The 25,708-nt window shown below is 39.3% G+C and overlaps 1 protein-coding gene across 1 annotated transcript; it reads left to right on the forward strand.

Moving 5' to 3' along the window:
- Nucleotides 1-14,524: 14,524 nt before the first annotated feature.
- lysmd2 (LysM, putative peptidoglycan-binding, domain containing 2) lies at nt 14,525-21,812 on the forward strand. The gene is made up of 3 exons (XM_079874892.1): nt 14,525-15,007; nt 16,954-17,288; nt 21,211-21,812. Exons 1-3 carry the CDS (start codon nt 14,753-14,755, stop codon nt 21,257-21,259), a joined length of 639 nt encoding a protein of 212 aa, XP_079731018.1. The 5' UTR covers nt 14,525-14,752; the 3' UTR covers nt 21,260-21,812.
- The last annotated feature ends 3,896 nt before the right edge of the window (nt 21,813-25,708 follow it).

A 25,708-nucleotide genomic window follows, 5' to 3' on the forward strand; every position in this document is an offset into this window, starting at 1 on the left:
TAAAATTAGCTAGTAGGCTAAAAGTTACTTTGAACTTATACAACGGTATACCATAGTATAAAGTATGTTTAATGATACAGTCAAAGTTATTACTGTAAATTATTAATGTAGCCTTTTGAGAGTTTCTTTCAGAAAGTAAATTATCTGAAGTAGAATGAAATTAGCTGGATTTGAACATGTATGTTTTCAGTAACTGCTTTAAAAATATTTTGTAATTTTAGAATTGCTAAACATGTCTTTTCAGGGGACATCACAGCCCACCTGTCTTTATCAGAAATGTCCTGTTCACTTTCTCACTGTTACACACCTAGTTAAGGGTCTTTCTCAAGGGCACCACAGTGGTATTGAAGAGGCAGGGGACAAATGCTGTTTTGAATTTAGCTGAAGACCATAAAAATATTTTGAAAATAAGTGCATGTCATTTACCTCAAATTTTTAATTTTCATTTATTTTAAAAAGAAATATATTCTCTTCCCTTAGATGCTGTGAAGAGGTGGAGCCCACATGCTACAGACACTGAAATTGATGCAGCAATGACAGAACACCTGAAACACGCTCCAGGAAGAGCTGGGGGTGGTGGATACAAAAATGAGCCAAACAATGTGTTTAAGGGATAGTTCACCCAAAAATGAAAATTGTCATCATTTACTCAACCTCATGTTTCAAACCTGTATACTATGCTAAACACAAAGATATTTAGAAGAATGTTTGTAACCAAGCAGATGTCGCTTCCCATTAATAATCATTTTTTCTCCAATAATGGTAGTCAGTGGATGCTCTATTTGCTTGGTTACAAACATTCTTCAAAATATCTTCTTTTGTGTAGAGCAGAAGAAAGAAACTCATACAGGTTTGGAATTTGGTGAGTAAATTACATAATTTTCATTTTTGGGTGAACTATCTTTATATAATAATTCAGTATTTTGATATTGGTATTTAGTTTGGTTAACAAATCGAGAGCTTAGAATTATAAGGTTCTATCTCCGTTTATTGTAGTTTATTGAGGATCAAAGTTTTTAAACTCGGTTTATGTTTTGTGAGATGGAACCTTTTATTTTATTAATAACTACTAACAAAATATTTTTTTTACAAAAATAACACCACACAGGCATTAATAAACACCTAATGAATCAGATTGTCAAAAACTCAATTTCGACCAAAAGTGGAGATAGAACCTTATAATTCTAAGCTCACGAAATGTTAAACATATAAAAAATAAAGAGAAATTTTGGCTGTTCAAGATCAATAAAATGTTGTGCTTAATCAGAACATGCTTCTTTTTTGCTTATGTCCACAAATAATGTGTTATTGTTTTTGATGTACACGTGATTTTATTGACGTTCAGGTCTGACTGGACCAATTTTGGACCTTTTTAGAACCTTTGTCAAGATGTGAAGGCTAAACCTCAAGACTTGATTGTCTTTCACGATGTTACACAATAGGTGTGTGATTATTTTATATGCAGGCTTATACACTTAAATTATGCAGCAACACATTTAAACACATATGACGACGCATTTAGACGTCCAGGGACGCGCAGAAGAGACGTGGAATTCACGGCCAGAAAAGACGTGGAATTCACGGCCAGAAAAGACGTCGGTTCAACTTCCATTTTGGAACTATTTTTCAACCATGACGGGACGTCTCGGACGGACGTCTTTTCAACGGTCATTAAACGTCCAAATGTTTGCTGGGTTACTAGTTACTTGGAAAAAGTAATCTGATTACATAACACATTACTTGTAATCCTCAACACTGTTCATAAATGTTCTAGAATAAAGCTCAGCCAGTCATCTATGATCAGTCTAAAGCCATGCAGACACTTCTATCCTCGGAAACTAACTTTAAGCACATAGATGTTTTCAGAAACAAGAGCAGTGTGCTGAGGTAAAGTGAAATGCAGGTGAGGTTTTATTTTAATCAGATCCAGTTTCTGTGATTATTTGGAAATGCCAGACACATGATGTCATTGAGACTACATCACTTCTGCCGTGTGTTAAACTCCAACAGAGCTTATCTCATCCTAACCAACACCAGCCCAGCAAAACCACACTGCTGCTACATGGGAAATGAGTCATAAAGCTCTCTCTCTCTCTCTCTCTCTCTCTCTCTCTCTCTCTCTCTCTCTCTCTCTCTCTCTCTCTCTCTCTCTCTCTCTCTCTCTCTCTCTCTCTCTCTCTCTCTCTCTCTCTCTCTCTCTCTCTCTCTCTCTCTCTCTCTCTCTCTCTCTCTCTCTCTCTCTCTCTCTCTCTCTCTCTGTGTGTGTGTGTGTGTGTGTGTGTCATAAAGTGATGGAAAATGTTCCGCTCTGGGGCTGACATCATTGAAACCAGATGTATTCATTTTCTTCAGTGATCAGACTTTTCCCAGATGACCTATGGGGTTTCCTGTGAACTCCTCCTGTTGTCTAATATGTGTTGTTGTAGCCTATTCGAGGAGAAACCATATTCCTCAGCTCCAGTGAGTGATCTATAGACTGGGTTTGGAATCAAATTTCTGAACCTCTATAGTGTATTACTGGATCTGTGGTGTCCAGTAAGAGGAACAGAGAAATATATATTTTTTTATTAATCTGATTGTCAAGGTCACCCAGATGAAGTAACTAAGTCTATGGTGAGTCCCCACAAAGATAGCGAACCAGACTGTGTGTGCGTGTGTGTGTGTGTGTGTGTGTGTGTGTGATCTCATATCTGTTGTGAGTAAACACTGACTCCTTTGTTAAATGTCCTTGTGAGACAGAGGACAAACCAGGTGTGACAGAAGTTAAACATTGACCTGTAAACTGTTTGTGATTAGCAGCATCTGAATCTATGTGAAGCAGGAAGGCCTGTTCTCAGACCGAATGTCCATAGAATATTCAGATAGATAGATAGATAGATAGATAGATAGATAGATAGATAGATAGATAGATAGATAGACAGATAGACAGATAGATAGATAGACTAGGCCATTCCAGTTGGACTTAGAGCAAATGAAAAGATAAACAGTTGTTTAGAAACGAATAACATACTTGCAATGTGCTCTTTTACAACGGAAAATAACAGGTTTTGTGCTGCGTCTGAAACACTCTGCTAGTTGAGGAGTGAAACCACATGATGAGGAGTGATGAACAGACGTCACATTATCGGTTAATGTGCGCCATCTATACATAGAACGACGAATTACATGCGACTACAGCGACCAGTAGAGGTCAGTGTTAACCTGATATTATTAAAGGGGTTGTTTTTAATAACAGGAGAGCTAAAGATTACACAACAGTGCCTTTTCCAGCGACCCTGGGTCTGAGCCATGAACCAAACACAACTAGCTCAAAGATAAATCACATTATACTGGTAGTTCTAATTTAGATTATTTTATGAGTGACTGAATAGGCTACTTTATTCCAATAAAGCACAGCAAGTTACTTCATTGAACCAAAAACTAGCCCATTGGTAAAGTTTTTTTTTCTTTAAAGTATTCCAATAAACATTTAAATACTTTGAGAGTGAGAGACTAGCTTAATTCGCAGTGCATCATGGGAGTCGGTTGTTCGCAGCTGAGCTCTTTTGGTGCGATTTTCATTAACATGGTAACAATAATTGAATTCTAAGAATGCATTTTTCTTCAGTATTATGGGTAGTGTTAATAAAAAAAAATTAAAAAAAAAAAAAAAAAAAAAAAAATATATATATATATATATATATATATATATATATATATATATATATATATATATATATTATTAATTCAAATGTTCAAAATATTGCAACACTATTTAAGCATATTCAGAAGATAGGCCTATAGTCCCTGATGTTCCCTGAGTTGTATAGTTGAGTTGGTACATTATAACTGGAACAATATAGTTTTTTTCCATGAGTGAAACACTGTATTGACCGACCTCTTTATTGCTCTTTTGCTGGATTAAAAATAAGTAGGCTATTGTAAATATAAGCTACACCACCTGACACATGTTCCTGTGTTTGATCAGGTGCTTTTGAAGAGGAAGCTCAGAATGTTTGAAGAGGAAGATGACTGTATTAAAACTGATATGAGGGACAAGAAAAAGAGGAGAGATGATTATGTGGAATAAAGGAGACAAAATATGTATATAGTATTAATAATATTACAAAATAGTAAACAAAAATGACATGACTCATCCCTTATTGCAGCATTTCCATTAAAACCATCCACCATCTAATGATAAAAGGCCATTAGATGACCAGTATATTTTGAGTCCCTGAGGTTCCCTTTGTTTAATAGCATACAGATGATGTCTTCACACTTCATTAAATGAAATGGTGCTTGTGTAAGTGGCATTAGTAAGAACTAACACATGAGAATGAACAGATGCTGTGAGCTCGTTCAGATTAATAATCCTCCGGGATCCTTGAACACCTGCTGTAAGAACATCCAGAACCCAAAACAAACCACTGTGACCCCTCCAACACTGATTGCTTATGTTCACACAAACCTTGACATTTGTATTCATCATCTGTTTCTCACACAACTCATCCTTATTAATAGTCTTTGCTACAAGCATCACTACCTAATGTAGTGTAGGCCCTAGGTACTGTTTGTCCTATGAACCTGAATTAAAATGTCAAATCATGTTGCTTGTTAAGGAAAGGTGTGCCATTATTTTGGTTGGACTTTTGGTTTTTGTCTTGTGAACAATAAAAAAGAGGGACCCTATGGCGAGAAAGGCACCAGGATGAATTGCCCTAGGCCCAGGGGGCATTTGGAATTTCGAAGGGGGCACCTATAATTTTGAAATAAAATTATACGACATATTAATAATGATAGACTGTCAAATTAATTTAGTTAATTAGTTATGGAAAAATAATTAGTTAAAATGATTTAACGCATCTGCCCTGCCCCAGACCTCATTTTAGGCCAACATTTCATAAGGTTGACTGGTGACAAACATGAGGCAACAACTCACTGTGTGATGGAAGGTTACTTTGGAAATGTAATAGGTTACAAGATCACGTTCAGCTGTGCACTCATCAGTCACCATCATTAACACCTGTATATATGTTCAGTTCTGTTTCAGTTCAGTGTCTGGTATTGTCTATGTTCAGTGTGTTGCTATCCGTTTGCCTTCCTGTTAGATCTTTAGAGAATAAACCTTTTGAATTGAATCGTATATGTCTTCCTCATCTGTCTGCCAGCAACCACCTGTGACAGAATACCGGACCAAACAAGTGAACGCATTTGTAAGATTTTTTCCTTTCCATTTTTCGTGTTGTGTTTTTTTTTCCATTTTCACCCCTGCTTGCACCATGGACTATCCGGCAGTTAAACTCATGTGCCTTGAGCAGGGAGAATGCTCTCTCGAGGAACATTAGAAAAATTTCTGGATCTCGCCCATCAGACCACTTTCCCGGATAACTGTTTGTGCACGTTCCTGGATGTCGGAATCAACGCCACCACACATGCACAGTTATCCGAGGAGGTTCCTCGCGGGAGCTTCGCAACATATGTAGCCGAGAGTCGAGGATGCCGCCAGCCTCACTCCCAATCCAGCGAGGATCGTTGATCTGAGCCCACCGCAGGTAGCGCGATGGAGATCGCTGCGATGAATGAGCCCACGCCCAAGAGCGACCGAGGACCAAGCGACCTATCCCCAACAATTTTTTTTGGACTTCAGTCTCTCCCCCAGTCTCCAACAATCTGTGCCACCCAGTCATCTCTGTCACCCTTCAGTCCCTTGGCACCACCTCTGCCTCTCAGTAGCGTGGTACCACCTCGGACCTGTCGGGAGCCATCTTCTCCTGGGCATGAGGAGCCAGAGGCTCCGCCTGCAGCCTCGGTGCGCTACGCTCTGCCTCGACCTGTCACCCTGGCTCCCAAACCTGCGCTCCTTCCACCCTTGACCTCGGCGTGGACCATCGGCCATTCGGTCTTGCCAGACTCTGTTGGCACGTCGGCTCCACCGAGGTCAGACATCGCTTCACCTCTGCTGCGGACTTGCAGACCGTCCGCTGCTCTCTGGTCCTCCACCCCTTCTGCTACGGCTTGCTCCGCCCTACCTTCGGCTCCACCTCCTTCCTCGGTCGCTCCAACTCGCCCTCAGACCTCTGGATCCCCAGCTCGCTCTCGGGAGGTTGTCGCTGCGGCTCTGTCACGGCCTCCAAGATCTTCACCAGCTCTCCACTACCATGGCTCATCGGTTGCGCGGTGGGCTCCATCCTCGCCGTCGTCTCCGGTCAGCCCCATGGCAGGCCTCATCAGTATTCCTCCATGGCTCTTCTATCCATCAACACCGCCGTGGGGCTCCACTCTGGCTGTGGCCTGGATGAACAGCCATCATCCCCTGCTCAAGGCCACCCCTTGGCTCACTCCACCTTCATCACCACCCTGGACTTTGTTGTTCGTCCTCCTCCCGGTCGTCTGACCAACCCCAGAACCATTATCTGCCTGTCTTTGCCATCCCTTTGCCAGCCCCTTTAACCATCCCTTAGCCATCCCCTCATCCCCTCTGCCACCATTCAGCTCTGTTCTTTTAGAGAATATGAGTACATGTGTGTGTGAATATAAGTGTAAGTTCCTTGTAAGGTCCGGAATCTGGATTCTCGCATTGACATTAAGTCATATAAATTATTATCATATGATTATTAAATCAGGCTGCACTACCAGAAACAAAAATATATTACAGCAGTAAATGGATCTGGGAAGTTCACGTCCGTCCGTCCGTCCGTCCGTCCGTCCGTCCGTCCATCCATCCATCCATCCATCCATCGTTAACCAGTAGTACAATTTAAAATGACTGCTTTACATTTTAATATATTTTGAAATGTTTTTTTTTATGTGACAGCAAAGCTGAGTAGCCATTAATCCAGTATTCAGTGTCACATGACCCCTCAGAAATCTAAAATGCTGATTTGGTGTTCAAGAAACATTCATTATCAATATTGAAAATGGTTGTGCTGCTTAACATTTTTGTGGAAACTGTGATACATTTTTTTAGGATTCTTTGATAAATTGATCAAAATAACATTTATTTGAAATAGAAGTATTTGGTTACAGTGTAAAAGAATTTACTGTAAATTTTGATCAATTTAATGCGTTCTTGCTCAATTATTTATTTATTTTCTTAAAACTTATTGCCTCCAAACCGTGGTGTATGAATTGAACTAAACACACTTTTAATGCTTGTATCATGTTCTGGTAGTTGAGCTACAGGAACTTTTCATCACTTTAAACATCACTTATTATAGATGTACCATTATCAGTTTAACATGAGGTACACAGGTTCCCTTTCGAGAGGTCTCTCATATTGCGTAAGTAGCTTACGCTATGGGAAAACTACTTTTCTCGAGAATATTGAAGCCAAATTCATAAAATGCAGTGCAGCTGCACAGCAGACAGACACATAGCTGAGCGTCTAGCGCGGTCATTGGCTGTGTTGCGGCAACTGCACGAACCTATGGCGAGGCGGCTCAGGCGTGCAATCCAATCAGGCAGCTTCGCGCCCAGGCGAGTCAGAGCCTGCCAGAATGCTGCCCATAGCTATATAAGCCCCCATATTCGCCATATAATCAGATTTAATCTCCTTCAGCAAGTTTCACTTCGCTGACCTCCGGTGAGAAGCCTTCTTCGCCGTTGTCAAAAAGCCTTCAGCGGAACAAGCCACCTGCCAAGTAGCTCTGTGAACGCCGGCTTCGTGGTTTCGACTGGACGCCGTCTTCAGCCCGCTGTTCTGCTTTGCCATCCGGTGCGCTATATCCTTTTAAAGCTAGTGTGTTCGCCCCTGCGACTCACTTTTTGAAAGAGCAAATTCTAGGCGTTGTTTCAAATGCCTCGGGTCACCTGCACATGCAGAGGCCCTCTCTTTGACAGAGATTGTCACATCCTTTGCGCTTCCTGTTTGGCCCGTGACCACGCGGAAGCTGCACTCTCTAAGGGCGGCTGCCCAGAGTACGATGGATTCCTCCCTCAGCGGTGACAGAAAGGAAAACAGTGTTTGAGTCCCTCTGCGGCCGGACCAACCTCCAAAAAGCCTTGTACACATCTCCCAGTCCCCTCTTTTCAGGCGGCTGGAAATGGCATTAAATTGCATTAAACGAGTCTGTTTTAAAACATGCACACCTGCAAACAAACGCTGTCTTTACGGCGACCCAAATAAAGCACTTTTCTGTCTGTTTGCCCTGGCTCCTTGGAAAGCAGCCAGCTGGTACCAAACCGGTATGAGTATGGCGTGATTTCAAAGAGGAAAGTTATCTCGACAGACGCCTCCAACCTAGGTTGGGGGGCCCTTTACGAGGGCAGGCCCATCTCCGGCCTATGGTCAAGCCCGGAGAGGCGCCTACACATAAAATGTCTAGAGATGAGAGCGGTCACTCTATCACTGAAAGCTTTTCTCCCATACCTAAAAGGACACCACGTCTTGGTCCGGACGGACAACATGTCAGTGGTAATCCTATAAATCGCCAAGGTGGACTTAGGTCGAGGAACCTGCACACCATGGCCAAAAAACTCATTGTATGGGCTCAGCACAACCTGCGCTTGCTGAGAGCGGCACACATGCCAGGCATTCTGAACCAGGGTGTGGATATGCTATCCAGAGACAAAAGTTTCCCCAAGGGAATGGTCGCTTCACCCTCGAACGGTTCAGCTGATATGGAGCAATACAAGAGACCTCTCGAAAGGGAATGTCTCGGTTACTAACATAACCTCGGTTCCCTGAGAGAAGGGAACGAGAATTGCGTAACCCGCCGTGCTACTGTGCTTAGATCAGGGGATCGCTTCAGTCGATTTAAACCTGATTCTAAGGCGAAAATGGGGGCTTATATAGCTATAAGCCGCGCCCATTCTGGCGGGCTCTGAAGTGCCTGGGCGCGAAGCTGCCTGATTGGTTTGCGCGCCTGAGCCGCCTCACCATAGGTTCATGCAGTTGCCGCAGCACAGCCAATGACCGTGCTAGACGCTCAGCTATGTGTCTGTCTGCTGTGCAGCTGCACTGTGTTTTAAAAATTTGGCTTCAATATTCTCGAGAAAAGGAGTTTTCCCATTTCCCATACTCATTCCCTTCTCTCAGGGAACCAAGGTTACGTAAGTCACCGAGACGTTCTATACTGTCAATCAAACTTTTCATGTACATACATTTTTTATTTTATTTTAGAAATCATGACGGAAAGGGTTGTACCACTTGTACTTCTTCTGGAATCACAAAGATTGCACAAAACTGGCCAGTGTATTAGGCCTATTGTCAAATTTGTGAGAACTGACTAATACACACAAACATACACTAAGTTACATTGTGAAAAAAATTTTTTTTTTACAAAAGCCCGGGTTACCCTGTCTAAGATTCAGTTCACAGGAACAATAGAAAATGACTGGAAATCATAAAAACACAGAACTGTGTAAGAGAGCACTGCACTGTAAAATATTTATTGTCAAATTAACTTACTGGCTTACAATTATCCAGTAGTTGCTGGATTTCATAGAAAAATTACCGTAAAAGTAACTACAGAAGTATGAAGCATGCAAAATAAAGTACAGCATTATATGGTTATTTTTATTATTACTTTTTAATTTTACTGTTATATATTCAATAACACATGTATTGCTTCACATCAGTAGCTTTATTCAGGTTTCATCTTTTACATGTCATAGCTGAACTTCAGGAGAATATACAGATTTTCCAGCATATGAACCATATTTCATCAATGAACAAAATATAATTATAGCCATACCAGTAAAATCACAGTAACACACTGTGCCAGTGTAAAATAAATGTTGGAAATACAAAAATAAAAGTTTGAAGGGTTAAAGTAGCCTACTTAATTAGTAGCAGTATACATTACAATAACTTAAAACGTTTAAAACCACATGCTACAAAAAAGACCACTCTTCCCGCTTGTCTCGCGAAGGTCCAGCCAGTCTGCCAGAGCTACCGGGAGGGGGCGTTCTGTCACATTCACGTTAGTTTGGACTCGTTATTTTTTGTCATCACCTGCCTACGTCTCACATTTGTTGTCACGGACACTAATCACGTTCAGCTGTGCACTCATCAGTCACCATCATTAACACCTGTATGTTCAGTTCATTGCCCGGTGTTGTCTATGTTCACGTGTTGCTATCCGTTTGCCTTCCTGTTAGATCTTTAGAGAATAAACCTTTTGAATTGAATCGTACACGTCTTCCTCTGTCTGCCAGCAACCACCCGTGACAAAGTGTTTATATTCGGACTATTTTACACCGTTCGTGTCGTCATCACTGCGGAGTAACTGCGTGACTCGTCATAGACATTCAGAAAGAAGTAGCTCCGGCTAATGTTCTTCCGCAACATGCAGTTCTGTTTATTAACCGCTAGAGTGCCAAAAGTAGGCTACAGCTCTAAGATTATAATAATTTAATTTTAAAGCACATGTTGCCACAAAAAAAAATCAGACTCTTTTACTTCGAGATCGTTCTGAGGTTAAATACAGATTTCTGGATGAAATGATTTTTAAATTTCCAGCTCTGGAACGCATTATCACTCGTGAGTCAACTCTCAGTCAAGTTGTAGCCTAAAGCTTTCAGACAGACGTGGCGCTGCAAATGTAAACAAGAGAACCATTCAGAAGTATCAGAATAGCATCACTTTACAAATGGACTTTAAATGGCAGGCATCGTGCACATCAAAAACAGGCAAAGCAACAAATATTATTCAACATGTCCTAGTTTTTACAGAAAATCTTCAGATGAAATCTTTGTAATCGTTAACATTTTCATAAGTAGGCTAACTGTGATTTAATTGCATGTTTTTTCTCAGTAACTGTAACAGATTAGTTACATTTATTTTGTAATTAAATTACGTAGCACTGTTACATGTAGGCGAATTACTCTACAACACTGTGATGAATCAGTTAGTTTGCCCCTAAAATTCAAGATATCAGGACAAAAATGCCCCTGTATAAGATTTTGTCTCATATTTATATCATATGATTGGCCTGTTAAGCAATTTCACATCACAAGAGCGGAATATCGCACGAGTGCTGTTTTTGTAGCTGAATAGCACGAGTGCAAATGTGATATCGATTTTATAAAGCAGTTCAATATTGTTATATTTTAGACACAATATTGTTTGTGTTTGCTCATTTTTGCCAACGAAAATATAACCTCTCCAGAGCAGAACTGATGTGCAACTCACAGCAACACGAGCAACACACAGCAGCAGTGTTTCGTTACTGAATGAATCCGTGTCTTGAGCGAATCAATCGGGTGACCGTGAACCAATGATTCAATGACCAATTCATAAAGAGAGCCATTTAGGCTACTTCATTCCAGAATTAATCAGCTGTTTTAATGAACGAATCGAATGAATGACTCAAAGACTGTGTCTGAAATCTTAACCCTTAATCGAAGGAGACATATAGGCGTGTTATCCAAGCATTAAGGAAAGCCCTTATACTTGTGAGCGGCACATGAGGTGTTTCTCCATCCTTTCTGCTTCAAGCTCTTGATTATGGCATTTCTTTGAGGTTTAGAATCCAGTATTCCTTTAATTATTTTGTCTTTTATGAATCTAATGAAGAACTCTCCGAAATATTCCTTTATCGAATTGCCTGAAAAACCACCAAGCGTAAAAACTTTTTTTACGATAAATGGGAGTTTTTAAAAAATGTACGTGTTTCCATTGGGCATATTTTCAATTCGCAATTTCAATTTGCGCAATTTGAAGGGTAATGGAAACACGGCTATACTGTAGCATCTGCATAGCAATAGCATTGCAATATTAATTTGCCATTCAATGCATAAGTCATTAAGAAGTCTTCCAGCATGATTAGAAGACGTGCTCCTGTAGAACATCTGTCTTTTCACCTGCACCAGGTGCATTGAATATCATATGACGCACTCAAGTCCTCTGTTCAAATATGCATGACCCCGTAACCCCTCTGCCACCATTCAGCTCTGTTCTATTAGAGAATATAAGTGCATGTGTGTATGAAGTTGTATACACTAATGACATTATGCAAACATTATTCAAGTGGTTCTAAATAAACAAAAAATGACGCATTAATTCATTCCTTTCAGTAATGAGCTTTACTTAGGAAGCCTGAAGGACTTTTAGAGCTGCAGGTCTATTGTCTGCTGAGGGTGTAACACTTACAGCACCTGCTGTTCCTAATAAGGTCCGGAACCTTGGTTCTCGCATTGACATTAAGTCATATAAATTATTATCATATGATTATTAAATCAGGCCGAACCACCAGAAACAAAAGCAAAATATATTACAGCAGTAAATGGATCTGGGAAGTTCACATCTATCTATCTATCCATCCATCCATCCATCCATCTATCCATCCATCCATCCATCCATCCATTGTTAACCACTGTTACAATTTAAAATAACTGCTTTACATTTTAATATATGTTAATATTTTGTATGTATTTTTTTTTTTAATGTGACAGCAAAGCTGTGCAGCCATTATTCCAGTATTCAGTGTCACATGACCCCTCAGAAATCTAAAATGCTGATGGTATTATAGATGTAACATTATCAGTTTAACATGAGGTACACAGGTTCTATACTGTCAATTAAACTTTTCATGTACATACTTTTTTTTCTAAATATCATGACGGGAAGGGTTGTACCACTTGTACTTCTTTTGGAATCACAAAGATTTTACAAAACTGGCCAGTGTATTAGTCATATTGTCAAATTTGTGAGAACTGACTAATACACACAAACATACACTGAGTTACATTGTGAAAAATTTTTTTTTTTTACAAAAGCCCGGGTTCCCCTGTCTAAGTTTCAGTTCACAGGAACAATAGAAAATGACTGGGAATCATAAAAACACAGAACTGTGTAAGAGAGCACTGCACTGTAAAATATTTATTGTCAAATTAACTCACTGGCTTACAATTATCCAGTAGTTGCTGGATTTCATATAGTAAAATAACCGTAAAAATAACAACAGTATGAAGCATACTTTAAAATAAAGTACAGCATTATACTGTTATTTTAATTATTGCTTTTTTATTTTACTGTTATATATTCAATAACACAATGTATTGCTTCACATCAACAGCTTTATTCAGGTTTCATCTTTTACATTTCATTGCTGAACTTCAGGAGAATATACAGATTTTCCAGCATATGAACCATATTTCATCAATGAACAAAATATAATTATAGCCATACCAGTAAAATCACAGTAACACACTGTGCCAGTGTAAAATAAATGTTGGAAATACAAAAATAAAAGTTTGAAGAGTTAAAGTATTTAATTAGTAGCAGTATACAACACTAACTTAAAACGTTTAAAACCACATGCTACAAAGAAGACCACTCTTCCCGCCTGTCTCGCGAAGGTCCAGCCAGTCTGCCAGAGCTGCTGCGGTCATACTACTGTATTTAGATTTGCAGTAGGCTAATATTTTCCCAGAATTTCCCAAAATCTAGAGTAATGTACACAGCTTATGTAGTATGAAACTGTTAAGAATACAGTAATAATGCTGTGAAAACGACTAAATCTGCAGTAACAGCCTGTACTCTGATTCTACAGTATTGAGAATACAGTAATATTACTGTGAAAACAACAGAAATCATTCAGTGTGTCAAAAGTAAAAAGATGTAGGCTATGGTCTTGCTCTGCCGGTTGAATCCGTTTTCTCTCTAATTGTTTGCTTACAAGTGAACCTGTGCAACCACAATCCAGCAACATGTAGACACCTGCTTCCTCTTTCTCTCTTAAAACCAGGTCATGTGTGGTTTAAAAAAATCAAGAAACATCTCAGGGGTGAAAGATATAACAGATTCAGGGTGCACAAGAAGAGTTTCTGTCATCAACAGATAATGTTTTTTCTTGCAATAATCACATCCTCTGTATTTAAAAGCACACCAATATATTGTATTATTAAATACTACAATTATACAAATCCATTAAGGTGTGTAATTTTAGAAGTAGGCTTTTCATTTGGGTTTTATTATGTTAAGTGATAATCTGCACAGACTAGTATTTTAATCGGGTTGGATTATATTTTGTGACCTTGCTGTCCATGTTTAAGATTAGATACATAGCCTAGAGCCTAGAAGAAAGAAATTCTTTCACATTTCAGGCAATGCTGTCTGCATGTAGGCTACATCTACTTAAATCACTATCACGATAAGTTTAGTTCATCTTAACATCTGAAAGCATTTCAGTATTGTGTCGTTTGTTTGGTGACATTAGAGTGTCACATTTCTCCAGTCTGTGCAAATGAACAGTTGCGTTTTCTAAGCAAATAGCTTACAATTACATTCTAGAAAACAAAGCTTTAAAACGGGGACAACGTGCTTTGAATGTGTAGCCCTGTTTTGAAGAAAGGCCTGTTGTGCTTGTGATTATCATAGTGAAATGTGTATTAAACAATAACCAAATCCAATATACCCCATTTCCTTTGTAAATGGATGTTTACAATTATACACTCGTCGAATTTAAATTAAAAAATTATATATTATTATTATTATTATTATTATTTTTAAGATGTAGAACAAGAGGTCCTCAGAACTGTAGCCTACACTGAACTCGACGCGACGCTTGAACAAATTTGTTGATTGGTCGACTGGCTGCTGACGTCACATTCTATTTGTAACCTTGAAAAACGCGACGCGCAGGCGGCCTGCAGTAACGACAATGGCGACGGGGAAAATCACACACATCTACTGCTTCCTCTGAATATCACCGCTAAAAATGCGCTGTTCGAGGTGTGACGGTGGAAACATGAGTAATAATATCTTGTGAGTTGGCTAATATTAGTCTTTGCGCGTCACGGCAGCTCTAACAATAAGGGATTGAAGATGGCGGAGTTTTCTCCGGTGCTGCCTCCGTTGCGGGATGATGGAGGAGGCGGACGGTACGGACAGCCGCTGTTCCCCAGATCCCTGTCCGGTTCGGAGTCGGACAGTGAATTGTCGCAGAGTTTGGCCCGCACAAAGACGCGCTCGTACGGCAGCACCGCGAGCGTCACGGCGCCGTTAGGAGAAACATACATAGAGCACCGGGTAACGGACGGGGACACACTGCAGGGTATAGCACTCAAATATGGTGTTACGGTGAGTCTCACATCAATAAAGTCACACGCATTTGCAAGAAACCATTTCCTAGTCATCTTCATACATATTCAACGTTGTTGTGCATCCTTTTGGAGCATCATGTAGTACAACATGGAGTGTGTCCCAAAAACTAATGTGCTGCCTATCTAGACAACATTTTTGGGACAGCAATTTTTGGGCCCATGCCGTAACATACATATTTCAAACCCTAGTTCTAGCTCCTTAACTTACTTAGGCAACGTTTTTGTACATCATAATAGCGTCCATCATAGACGCGTTGGTAGCAGCTGAAAGTTTGAGCTCACCCATCTAACAATAAAATACAAGTAAAATAATGTGAGCGTCCACGTTCAAAACGTCCTCTTTTTAAAAGTGTTTTTTTTTTATTTTTAGGTTATGGTTATAATAATAACATTGTTGCGGGAACATTCCATCATGGGAACGTAACGTTACTTTTGAATGTTCTCTGAACCTTCTGCAACAAGTAGTAACATTTAAACAGCATTAGATAAACGTCCAACTAAACTTTCCATGAACGTTGTATACATGTTTTTGTGCTGTCGTTTTCATAATTTAAAGACTAGATAACTTTAAAACAAATCTTCTACAGTATCCTTTGAAAAGCATTTGTTCGTAACTTTGAGAAAACCTTTCCTGTTAGCTGGCATGCTGTTGCATAGACTGTGGCTGAATCCGTAATCGCCCCCTAAACCCTCAATCACTAGTCCCTATGTTAGTCCACTAATACAGTTCACTTGAAAGCGTGAATGAAAACGAGCGAGTGAGTTTGGACAGCCGCTGAGTACATTGGCTGTACACTTATTACTGCGGTGCAATGTGGGATAGAATGAGTGCACTCACTATGGTTTCGGACACCACTACAAATGCCTGTACCCCCAAATAATGCCCTATTTGAGGGTATATGGGGGTGATTTCGGATTCAGACGTGCCTTAAAACCTAGTAAACTCCCTTAAAGGGACAGTTCACCCAAAAATAGAAATTCTGTCATCATTTACTCACCCTCAAGTTGTTCCAGACCTGTATGAATTTCTTTCATCTGCTGAACACAAAAGAAGATATTTTGAAGAATATGGGTTACTAAACATTTGCTGTACCCCACTGACTGTCATAGTATGGACAAAAACAATGGGGCCCATCAACTGTTTGGTTACAGATATTCTTCAAAATATATTATTTTGTGTTTGAATGAAAGAAATTCATACAGGTTTGGAACAACTTGAGGGTGAGTAAATGATGACAGAATTTTCATTTTGTCTAACAGTGTTTTTGCTTTTAAAAAAAGGATGTTATCTACCTACAGCATTTTGGGCATCATAATTGTGAAGTTTGAGTATCATTAACTATGTCATATATTCAAAAACTGCTGTGTGTTCAAAACTAATGAGCAGTCTAAGCAGAATTTTAGGGATTTTTTTAGTCATTTTAGAATATAATTGGCTTGATCTGCATGAAGAAAATGTCCTGTGATGCCAAAAAATGCTGTGAATCAAAATCCCGACAGCATTTTTGAACAGTCTAGATTGGCTCAAAACCTATTAAGTTGTCTAAGTACATAGAACTTTATGTGATGTGCAAAACTCAGAGTTATGATTGCGTACGATGGCCATGCAGACATAATGAAGCTCAAGATAATTGTGAGAAAATTACCTAGATCATAAACCACAAGTCCAGCCATTACTGAGTGTGTTGAGAGAGATTTGGAGTTGTGTAAACTGATTGAGTGAAAGCGGGAATTGTCAGGAGTCGCCGAAGGAAATCAAGCAAATCTCTAAGCAAATATTTACTCATGTAGTTTGATTAAATGCAGAAGACACATGCTGGTAATGTGGAAGAAGCAAGCACTGAATGGATAGGTTTGTTTATGACTGTTTCTTGAAAATAGAAGTTAATGTGATATTTTCATGTTTGTTCTTGATTTCCACAGATGGAGCAAATTAAACGAGTCAATAAGCTATTCAGCAATGACTGTATATTCCTGCGAAACACTCTCAATATTCCTGTTAAGTCCAAAAAACGCTCCCTCTTTAATGGACTGTCTCTGGAGTCACCTGACAGCGAGGGAAGCACACTGCAGGAGTCGCTGTGCTCGAGTCAGGACGTGGACGTCCCGTCCCCCCCTCCAGAACCGGCCGTCCCGGAGCCCAACACCCGACCCGTGCAGGCGGAAGAGCTGTCTGCTAAAGACTTCTTGCAACGACTGGACTTACAGATCAAACAGTCCAAACAAGCCGCCCGCAAACTGAAAGAGGATGGTGAGAGGTAAAAGAACCTTTGACCTGCATGAGAGTCTCTCCGCCTTAATAAACCTACTGACCTCTTAATTAATGATGAACAGAAGCTCTGTTCCAAACCCTAGGAAGGTGCCTTGCTGTCTGTTGCCTATATAGGCAGTGGCCTTATATGGTAGCATCCTAACTTAACACTCTCTATGGCCCTGTTTACTCCTGGAATTAAGATGTTTTTGTCGATCGGATCACAAGTAGACGTGGGAGACTCATACCCATTGACACCTGGTGTTTTAATCCGTCTCTTTTATCCACTTTCAACCACTTCTGTCCTGATTTCTTTGAGGTGAGAGTCTATGGGCGGGTAAATATGTTTTTGTGGGTTTTTTTTAGGTCAGTAGGCGGAGAGTAGTCAGTCTTTTGTGGTTGACTCCATGAGCGCCTACATTACGAAAGCAATCCGGTCAAATGCATTTTCAGCTACCTCCGGAAGTGGTTGTAAGTGGACCAGCTCAAAAAGTTTTTGACCCATATTGTCTACTTGTGATCTGATCAAACAAAACACGTCTTAATACCAGGTTTAAACAGGGCCTATTGTGCCATTATGTCCATAAATGAATTTATTACTTGTTGGTCTTTGTAAATATGCACTTGACAGTCATGGACACACAGGACATGTTCTTCTTGTAAAAGCAAGATAGACCACAACTGAATGTAACAGAAAGCAGGGGTCCTGGCTGAGACAACTCTTGAATATCATTTTAAACATTGATAATAAGCCATCACAGGAATAAATGACATTTTAAAATATTTTAAAATAGAAAAGCTGTTTTAAGTAATAATAATTTACAATATTACTGTTTTTACTGTATTTTTGATCAAATAAATGCAGCATTGATGAGTCTTACCCACCCCAAACTTTCAACGTAGCCATCAGAACTCAGAAGATTTCAGTAGTTTGATGTTAGCATGTTGCTAAGCAAAATATACCATAATCATATGATGCAACATAGTCAAATTTACATAATGATAGAAAGTATTGAATGAATTATATTTGCAGTCAACGTTACTCTCAACTTTGCCCAGCATCTTACTGTTTTTTAAATTGCAATTCATTGTGGCATTACCTTATCTGTAAAGGTTACATGCAGAAATTGGCCAAAATGAGGAAGCATAATGTGTACATTTTGAAAGAAGCACACTTTTTTTTTCTCTCTCTCTCTATATTGCTGATCATGGCACTCTTTTGGTCAGCAGCAGCAGCTGGCTGCTCACTGGAGCAGAGGACGACTGAGAACATTTGCTGACCTCTTTTAAGAAATTGAAATCTGTCCGTCAGTTCCTTCAACGGTGCAGGTTTATTTGAGCTGAATCAGTCAGCCAGACTTGTGTCTGCATCTTTTAGTGGATAAGGCAGCAGTTGTTGTTTTCCCTCCATTTTAACCTGACATATTTCTTAGAGTGGAACTAGTCAAGTCAGTCCTGGAAGGACATATCACTGACATATCTATAGGCGTGAGCTTGATCACGTTTATTCACTCAAGAAGTGCTGCAATTTGGCACGTTTTTTTTAATTGCAGGTTGTAACCTGTTCGAGTGTTAAACTCTGATGATACCATCGCTCAAACTGGAAGGATGAAAATGGTGAACTTCATGCCAAAATAATCCTCAGAATTTATTCACCTTCATGTCATTGCAAATCTGAATGACTATATACTTATGTAGAACAGAAAAGGAGATGTTTTGATGTGAGCTTACAGCTTGATGACTGTCAGCTGGTAAGTCCCGCCCATCCGTAAAACCCCACTGGACCTCTAGGTTGAAAAATCGTCAATGCAAGTGAATGGGAGAAAATAATTATTTTCTGGTCCCGTTTGAATTGTGCCATGAATGTGAACATGTTGTCTGTGAATGTTTTATATAATTTTTCATGTTACGAGTTTGACAGTATATGGTATGATTCTTCGGCTAGCAGTTGTGGAAAAGATATAACGAGAAAGACTACATGTCGCCTATGTGACGTCACCCCATAAAGTTGACTTACCCGTGGTTTTCACCAACCTCAACGATTTTGTCCTCTCCCTGAAAGAAGGCGGTGAAGTGCACCAAAGACACAGCCATGTTTAGCGGGATCCGTGAGCTAGTGTCCGTGTGCGAGTGGTGGTGACGTTTCAAACGCGTCGAAAGCAGCGAAGAGTTGTAGTCCACAAAGTGCTCTCACACAAAGTCTAACCGTATCAAACTTCTACCCGCTAAATTGTAGCATTCTTCACACGAAAAATTATATAAAAAATTCACAGACAACATCATTCATGGGTTCACATTCATGGCACAATTCAAACGGGACCAGAAAATAATTATTTTCTCCCATTCACTTGCATTGACGATTTTTCAACCTAGAGGTCCAGTGGGGTTAGCGGAAGGGGCGGGACTTACCAGCTCTATAGCCTGTCAAGGTCCAAAAATGATACAAAAGCACCATGCAAGTAGTCCATACGAGTCATGAGGTGTATTCCAAGTCTTCTGAACCCATACAGTAGCTTTTCAAGAGGACTGTCTGAAATGTCAGGATTCCTCTTGAGTTTCCTTGGGCAGCTTGAACATTCTGGGCAGTTGAGTCAGTGTTCAGTGCTTCTCAATCTGCCATGAGACACACAGGCAGCAATTGTGTTTGTCGTCATTGATGTCAGAATACACGAGGGGTGGCAAATGATGACAGCATTTTGTTTATTGGGTGAACTATTCCTGTAATTAATTTCCTGTGTAATACATTCTCAGTCAATCATGTGATAACTGATGTATAAAAAAACATTGAATTGAAAAGAGATTCATACACACGTTCTCTCTGCCGGTGTAAGAGATATGAGTACAGTGGCAGAAAACTGCTCAATTAATCATGAAGCTCTGGAAAGGAAGTAACAAACCCTCAGTACACATGCGCTCAACCATGTCCTCTACATGTAACGATCAAACAGAAGTGACATTTTGATTGGATCAATGTTGCGACTGAGTCATGGAAATGATCAATGGCCAGCGCTGATCATCAGTCGCTTTCTCCACATATAGAAACTGCCAATCCAAACCTCTAATCTGGAAATATTTATTGACTGGCAAACATGCCCGTTTCAATTAAAACAAATTTCCGCTGTTTAAACAGTGTGTTTGGGGAATACAGGACATCAAACAGGGGCAGATCAGAGTCTGATACAGTTGTTTCCACAGACGTCTCATTGAACTACTGGAGGAGGAAATGACTGAATCTGTGAGGGGGTCTTGAAGAGATAGTCCACTCTAAATTAAAATTCTGCCATCATTCACTCACCCTCATGTCGTTCCAAACCTGTATGACCTACTTTCTTTACTGGAACATAGACAATATTTTGAAGCATGCTTGTAACTAAACAGTTTTGGTTCCCATTGACTTCAATTGTATGAGGAAAAAAAGACATGGAAGTTGCTCGTACAATTGAAGTTGGGTGTCCATACAATCAGTGTTTGGTAAGTTACTCTAAAAAAGTAATGAATTAATTGGTACTATTTACATTGCCAGCGGTGTAATTAATTACTTTACTACTTACTTTAAAAATAATTGCATTACTTATTACAAATTACTTTCTAAATCCCATATCAACCTTGACCGTTGGAACAATTAAGGATAGACAGGAAACTGCTCTTAATTATTTCAGATAATGTAAAATTATTCTTGAACTGACAAAAAGTATTTAAAGTTACATTAAAAACAAACATTTTAACATTAGAAATAACATTTTTTTCTATGTATTTAATGCAATTACATCAAAATTAACTAATTAAATTGCAGAATATTAAGAGTAATCCCTTACTTGACCTTTTCAGTAATTAATTACTTAGTAACACATTACACCCAACACTGACTATATATTCTATTAGTGTTACAGATGATTTTTTAAATATTGTTTGTCTGTGTTTAATTTCAGAGAGGAAGATGACCCAACCAACTCAACATCATCATATCAGGAGATCTGATGGATTCTTCTTCATCTGTTTACCTGCAGCGCTGACAATGACCCATCATTATCATCTTTCCATCCCTCTTTTGCCTACTTTTTTTAACTCTACCTTTACCCAAACTGCAACACAGGACCACAGGTCCATCATTGCCTTCTTCAGCAGTATTATAGTGATTTTATTTCTGATTTTTATCATCACCTGTTCCATCTCGCATAACAGTAAAGATTCTACAGCCGAGTTTGTCTTCTTTAGGAAGAGCAATAGCCATCCACATGCAGATCACAAACTTATGATAACCACAGGCTATGCTCATATGAAACTGTATCTGCAGTCTATCCCATATATCGTATAACAGATAAAAGTATCCGGACTCTGTGTGGCTGCCTGCTGATTTTAATTTAATGGTTTTTGTTTTGTTTACCTATAAAAGCTTTATGTGTGGGGTTGAAAGGGATAAATAATGCTGTTTTGGTGTGAATGTTGTGTTTATGTGTGTTGGGGTTTAATAAAAATGTTTTAATGTGCTGTTTGATTTGGGTTATGCAGAATAAATGCTTCTGTAAGCGGATCATAAGAGCTTCCTGTTTCATAGATCATAGTTGGGGTTTTTATAGGACGCATCTCACCCTTCAGCATCGCCACATAAGCATCTATGAGGTTCCTACGTAGTTTGGAAAAGTATGGAGTTTTATTTGAGTCATTTTCAGGCCTGGACAAGCATGGATAAATATTTGCCCTAAATATAATATTAAGAATATCTAAAAAATAAATGTATACAAGCAGAGTGTTTTCATGCCAAAAGTTTAGTGATTCTTTAGTGATTGTCGAGCACAATTGAATAAATTCAAGGCGTACATTGTAGTTACGTAAAGCTCTGTCTTTAGCAAGCCTCTTCTGAACAACACTAATCGAATGTACGTGTGCCACTTAAACAAAGAGCAAATGATTAACTAAATCATACTGTACTTTGCTGTTTGTTAAACATTCAACATCAAACCACGATAAGTTATTTATGCAGGCTATAAAGATTTTAGGTGTCTTATCATGTAAGTGCTTCGTGAATCACTTCGAGAAAATAAAATAAAAAAACGGAGAAAAAAATATTTACAGTTGACCGTTCTATCAAATGCAATGCTGAAAATAATGCTGTATGAACCATTTATGTTAAATATGGTCTGAAAAATCTACAGAGTGGTTTGGAGATTTGAGTCTGGTGAAGTATATTATTTTGAAATGGAAAATGTGTAGGAACCCTGCCTCTCACAAACACCCAGGCAGTCGAGATTTTAACAGTCCCCAGAGAAGTAAATTCTTGGCAGTTTTTCTACAGAACAAAAGTTCAGTTAGTTGAAGTTAGTTGCAACATTTGTCTATTCACAGGCCTATTCATTTTTTGACAGAACATTTGATTGCACTTGTAATGCAACAAGGACGCCAAGTTAAAGCTACAATTGAATTACTATTTTTGATGCTCGGGGGTGCTGATCTCAAGGTGAATACATTAACAATGTCTGATGTATGGTTTTTAAATATCTCGGATGTGTTAATTAATCGTGGTCACTTTGAAGTGTGAGCGATGGCAGTAAATGTTTGGTTCATGACAGGGGCCATAGAAGTGACAAATGACTATTTGAGGGGAATGTGCTATTATGATGACACTACAATTGAGCAGTGGAATATAAAAACAAATTTATTATACATGTTCTTAAGTGGAGGGATGGAAAGTCCACTCATGTCAGCCCGCCAGATGCAAAGCTCACACTCTGGCCATGACAGGAATTGTTTGCTGATGTTCTTCATGTCTTTCTCCATGACCTGAAACAAAAACCTAAATTAGCGTTATTTGTTTGAATGCCCTACATTTAGAGCTAATTTGACTTGGCAATAGGTTTATGATGATATGACTATATCAAACTAAACCAAAAACATAAAAATGGAAAAATCAGGCCACAGTGGCATGAAGGAGCCCAATATTCATTAGAGGACAGAATGAAGAAAAACACCTTGGGAGAAACCAGGTTCAGTCGGAGGGCCAGTTCTCCTCTGGTTGTGATTATGATTCACGCTATATCACAAGTCAGAATTCAGAGGTGGACAGTAACAAAGTACCTTTACTTGAGTATTATTCTTTCTGGAAACATTTTACTTTAACTTTACTACATTTGAAAGACAAATATCGTACTTTTTACTCCACTACATTTCTGTCAAGGTCCTTGAGTAGAAAGTTGTCAGTCAGGGGATGATTTTGGTTGGAAATGAAAGTCGGGTTGACGTCAGAACTCGACATCGGATTGACGTCAGAACCCGACTGATGTTGGTTTCTGACGTCAACCCGATTTTCATTTTCAACCACAATGCAACGTCTGTCCAACGTTGGAGATTAACGTCAACCTGATTTTCATTTTCAACGTTGGGGTTGGTCTTCTAAATGCGAATTTTGTCATTGTTTTGGAGCACACTAACTTACAGATAGCAGTAAGGCTAACATATTTATACTAAAAGCAAAAACACTTTAAAAAGGGCATTTGAGGGAACAGCCATTTGGGTGTCTGAAACCATTGTGCACTTTATTCAATCTCACATTCAATCCCACTACTGGAACTGTGTTCTAGAAATTAATTTGATATTGATATGAGGGTAGGCAGGCGGGCACAGATTCAGAGGCATACGGTACTGTAAGTATTACATACAACGATGCAACAATAATAAAACAATGCATTGACATTTACTTTTTACTTCTGATACTTAAGTAGCCTACTTTTAAAAACGAGTACTTCTGTAACTTTACTTAAGTAAAAACCAGTCTTTATAACTTTTATTTGTAACGGAGTAATATTTGACCAGTACTTTCACTCAAGTAAGGAAGTTGTGTACTTTGTCCACCTTGTGATCGGTAGCTTTCAGATATTCATCCAGTTCCTTTTGCTTGAAGATCGGATTCAACATGCCGGTATGGAGATGAAGCTGGCCATATGGTCTTTGCTGAGGATCTGTGCCGATGGCTGTCCGTTAGGAACCTGGGGTGTGCTCTTTCATGCCAATCTTTCATTTGAAAGCCACATTTCTAGCATCTGTAAAGCCACATTTTTCCATCCCTCCTTCGGTCATATTTGACTGGAAAATATTCTGTTTTGAATTTCTAAAAATCACATCTTCATCGGAATGGTACGAAACTTGGTGACTTTTACTTGTGACTTGTGAACATTCCAAATTGAACAACAGCAAAATTGAGGGAATGATTCCAGCAGGCTAAGTGGTCGTAAAAAAAAACTCTTCGGTCAAAAATGGCCGACCATAGGAAATGAATGAATTGACAAAAATACAAAAATTCTCTACAAATCGGGCACGATGCAGAAAAAAAAAAGTGCTCAGCAATGCAGGGGTGAAACTCTAAAACATCAATAGTGAAAAACAGACCCATCCACCCTCTCTCTCTCTCTCACACACACACATAAACAATTATAAACACAGATGAACTGGTAGGGCTATTACCATACAGCATAATTGAGTCAGAAGACTGAAATAAGAGGTTGAAATGAGATCAGATCCCGGTGGACTAAGCTGTGATAAAGTTATCCAGGCCATATCCAGATCAGATGGGGGACCAGCACCTATAGACGCGACCACAACGCAGTCCTGAATGCCAGCAGATACCGTGTCTACTAACTACAATCCCCTGGATTGCTTAAAACTACAGACAATTTCTTATGGCAGATAAGCAAATAGTGCAAAAAGACGAGAAAGACATCTGATTTTTAGCTTAAACTTTAGACCTGCTCTTTTGAAGCTATTGGTCTCTTTTTTTGCATGATTTAGGATTCTAATTGTGCCACCTTGTGACAGGCCAGGACTGGTTTTGATGTTCGCACTGATGAATGATGAATAATGATTTATAACTTAATGGGAATGTTAGCAAAATGTTTTTAGAATACATTTTTGTTTGCTGGGTAAATAAATGTGACTTAATTTGGAGGACAGAATTCACAAACATTATTTAGGGTGTTTGGCATTTGGAACTAGATGTTTGCTGGACACTGCTGGAAGAATCAATTTATGTATTTAGACATTTGACTGAGAACTCAGATATAGCCTTTATGTCAGTTAGTCCCAATCTCCAACAACACACAGTGGCAGGGCCGTCCCATGTACGGGGTGGAGCCCAGTGCGAGGTAGTGGAAACGGGGTTGTCACAAATGTGGTCGCACTGGTTGCACCGCCCTAAGGACGGCCCCGCACAGCGGACTATATGACCTCTGTTAACTGCACAAACAATATTATATGAACCATAAAACTAACATGTTGCCCTCTCCAGGATGCTGTGTTGATGCTTTTGATGTATCCTGATCAGTTCAAAGCAAAAGCAAAATCACCCATCAGAACTGTTTAAATGATCTAATTTTTAGTCATTTGATTTATAGTCCAACAGGATCGAAACCTAAAAAAATGACAACCACATAAGTTACG

The sequence above is a fragment of the Squalius cephalus genome, assembly GCF_949319135.1.
Source record: "Squalius cephalus genome assembly, chromosome: 6".
Taxonomy (NCBI): domain Eukaryota; kingdom Metazoa; phylum Chordata; class Actinopteri; order Cypriniformes; family Leuciscidae; genus Squalius; species Squalius cephalus.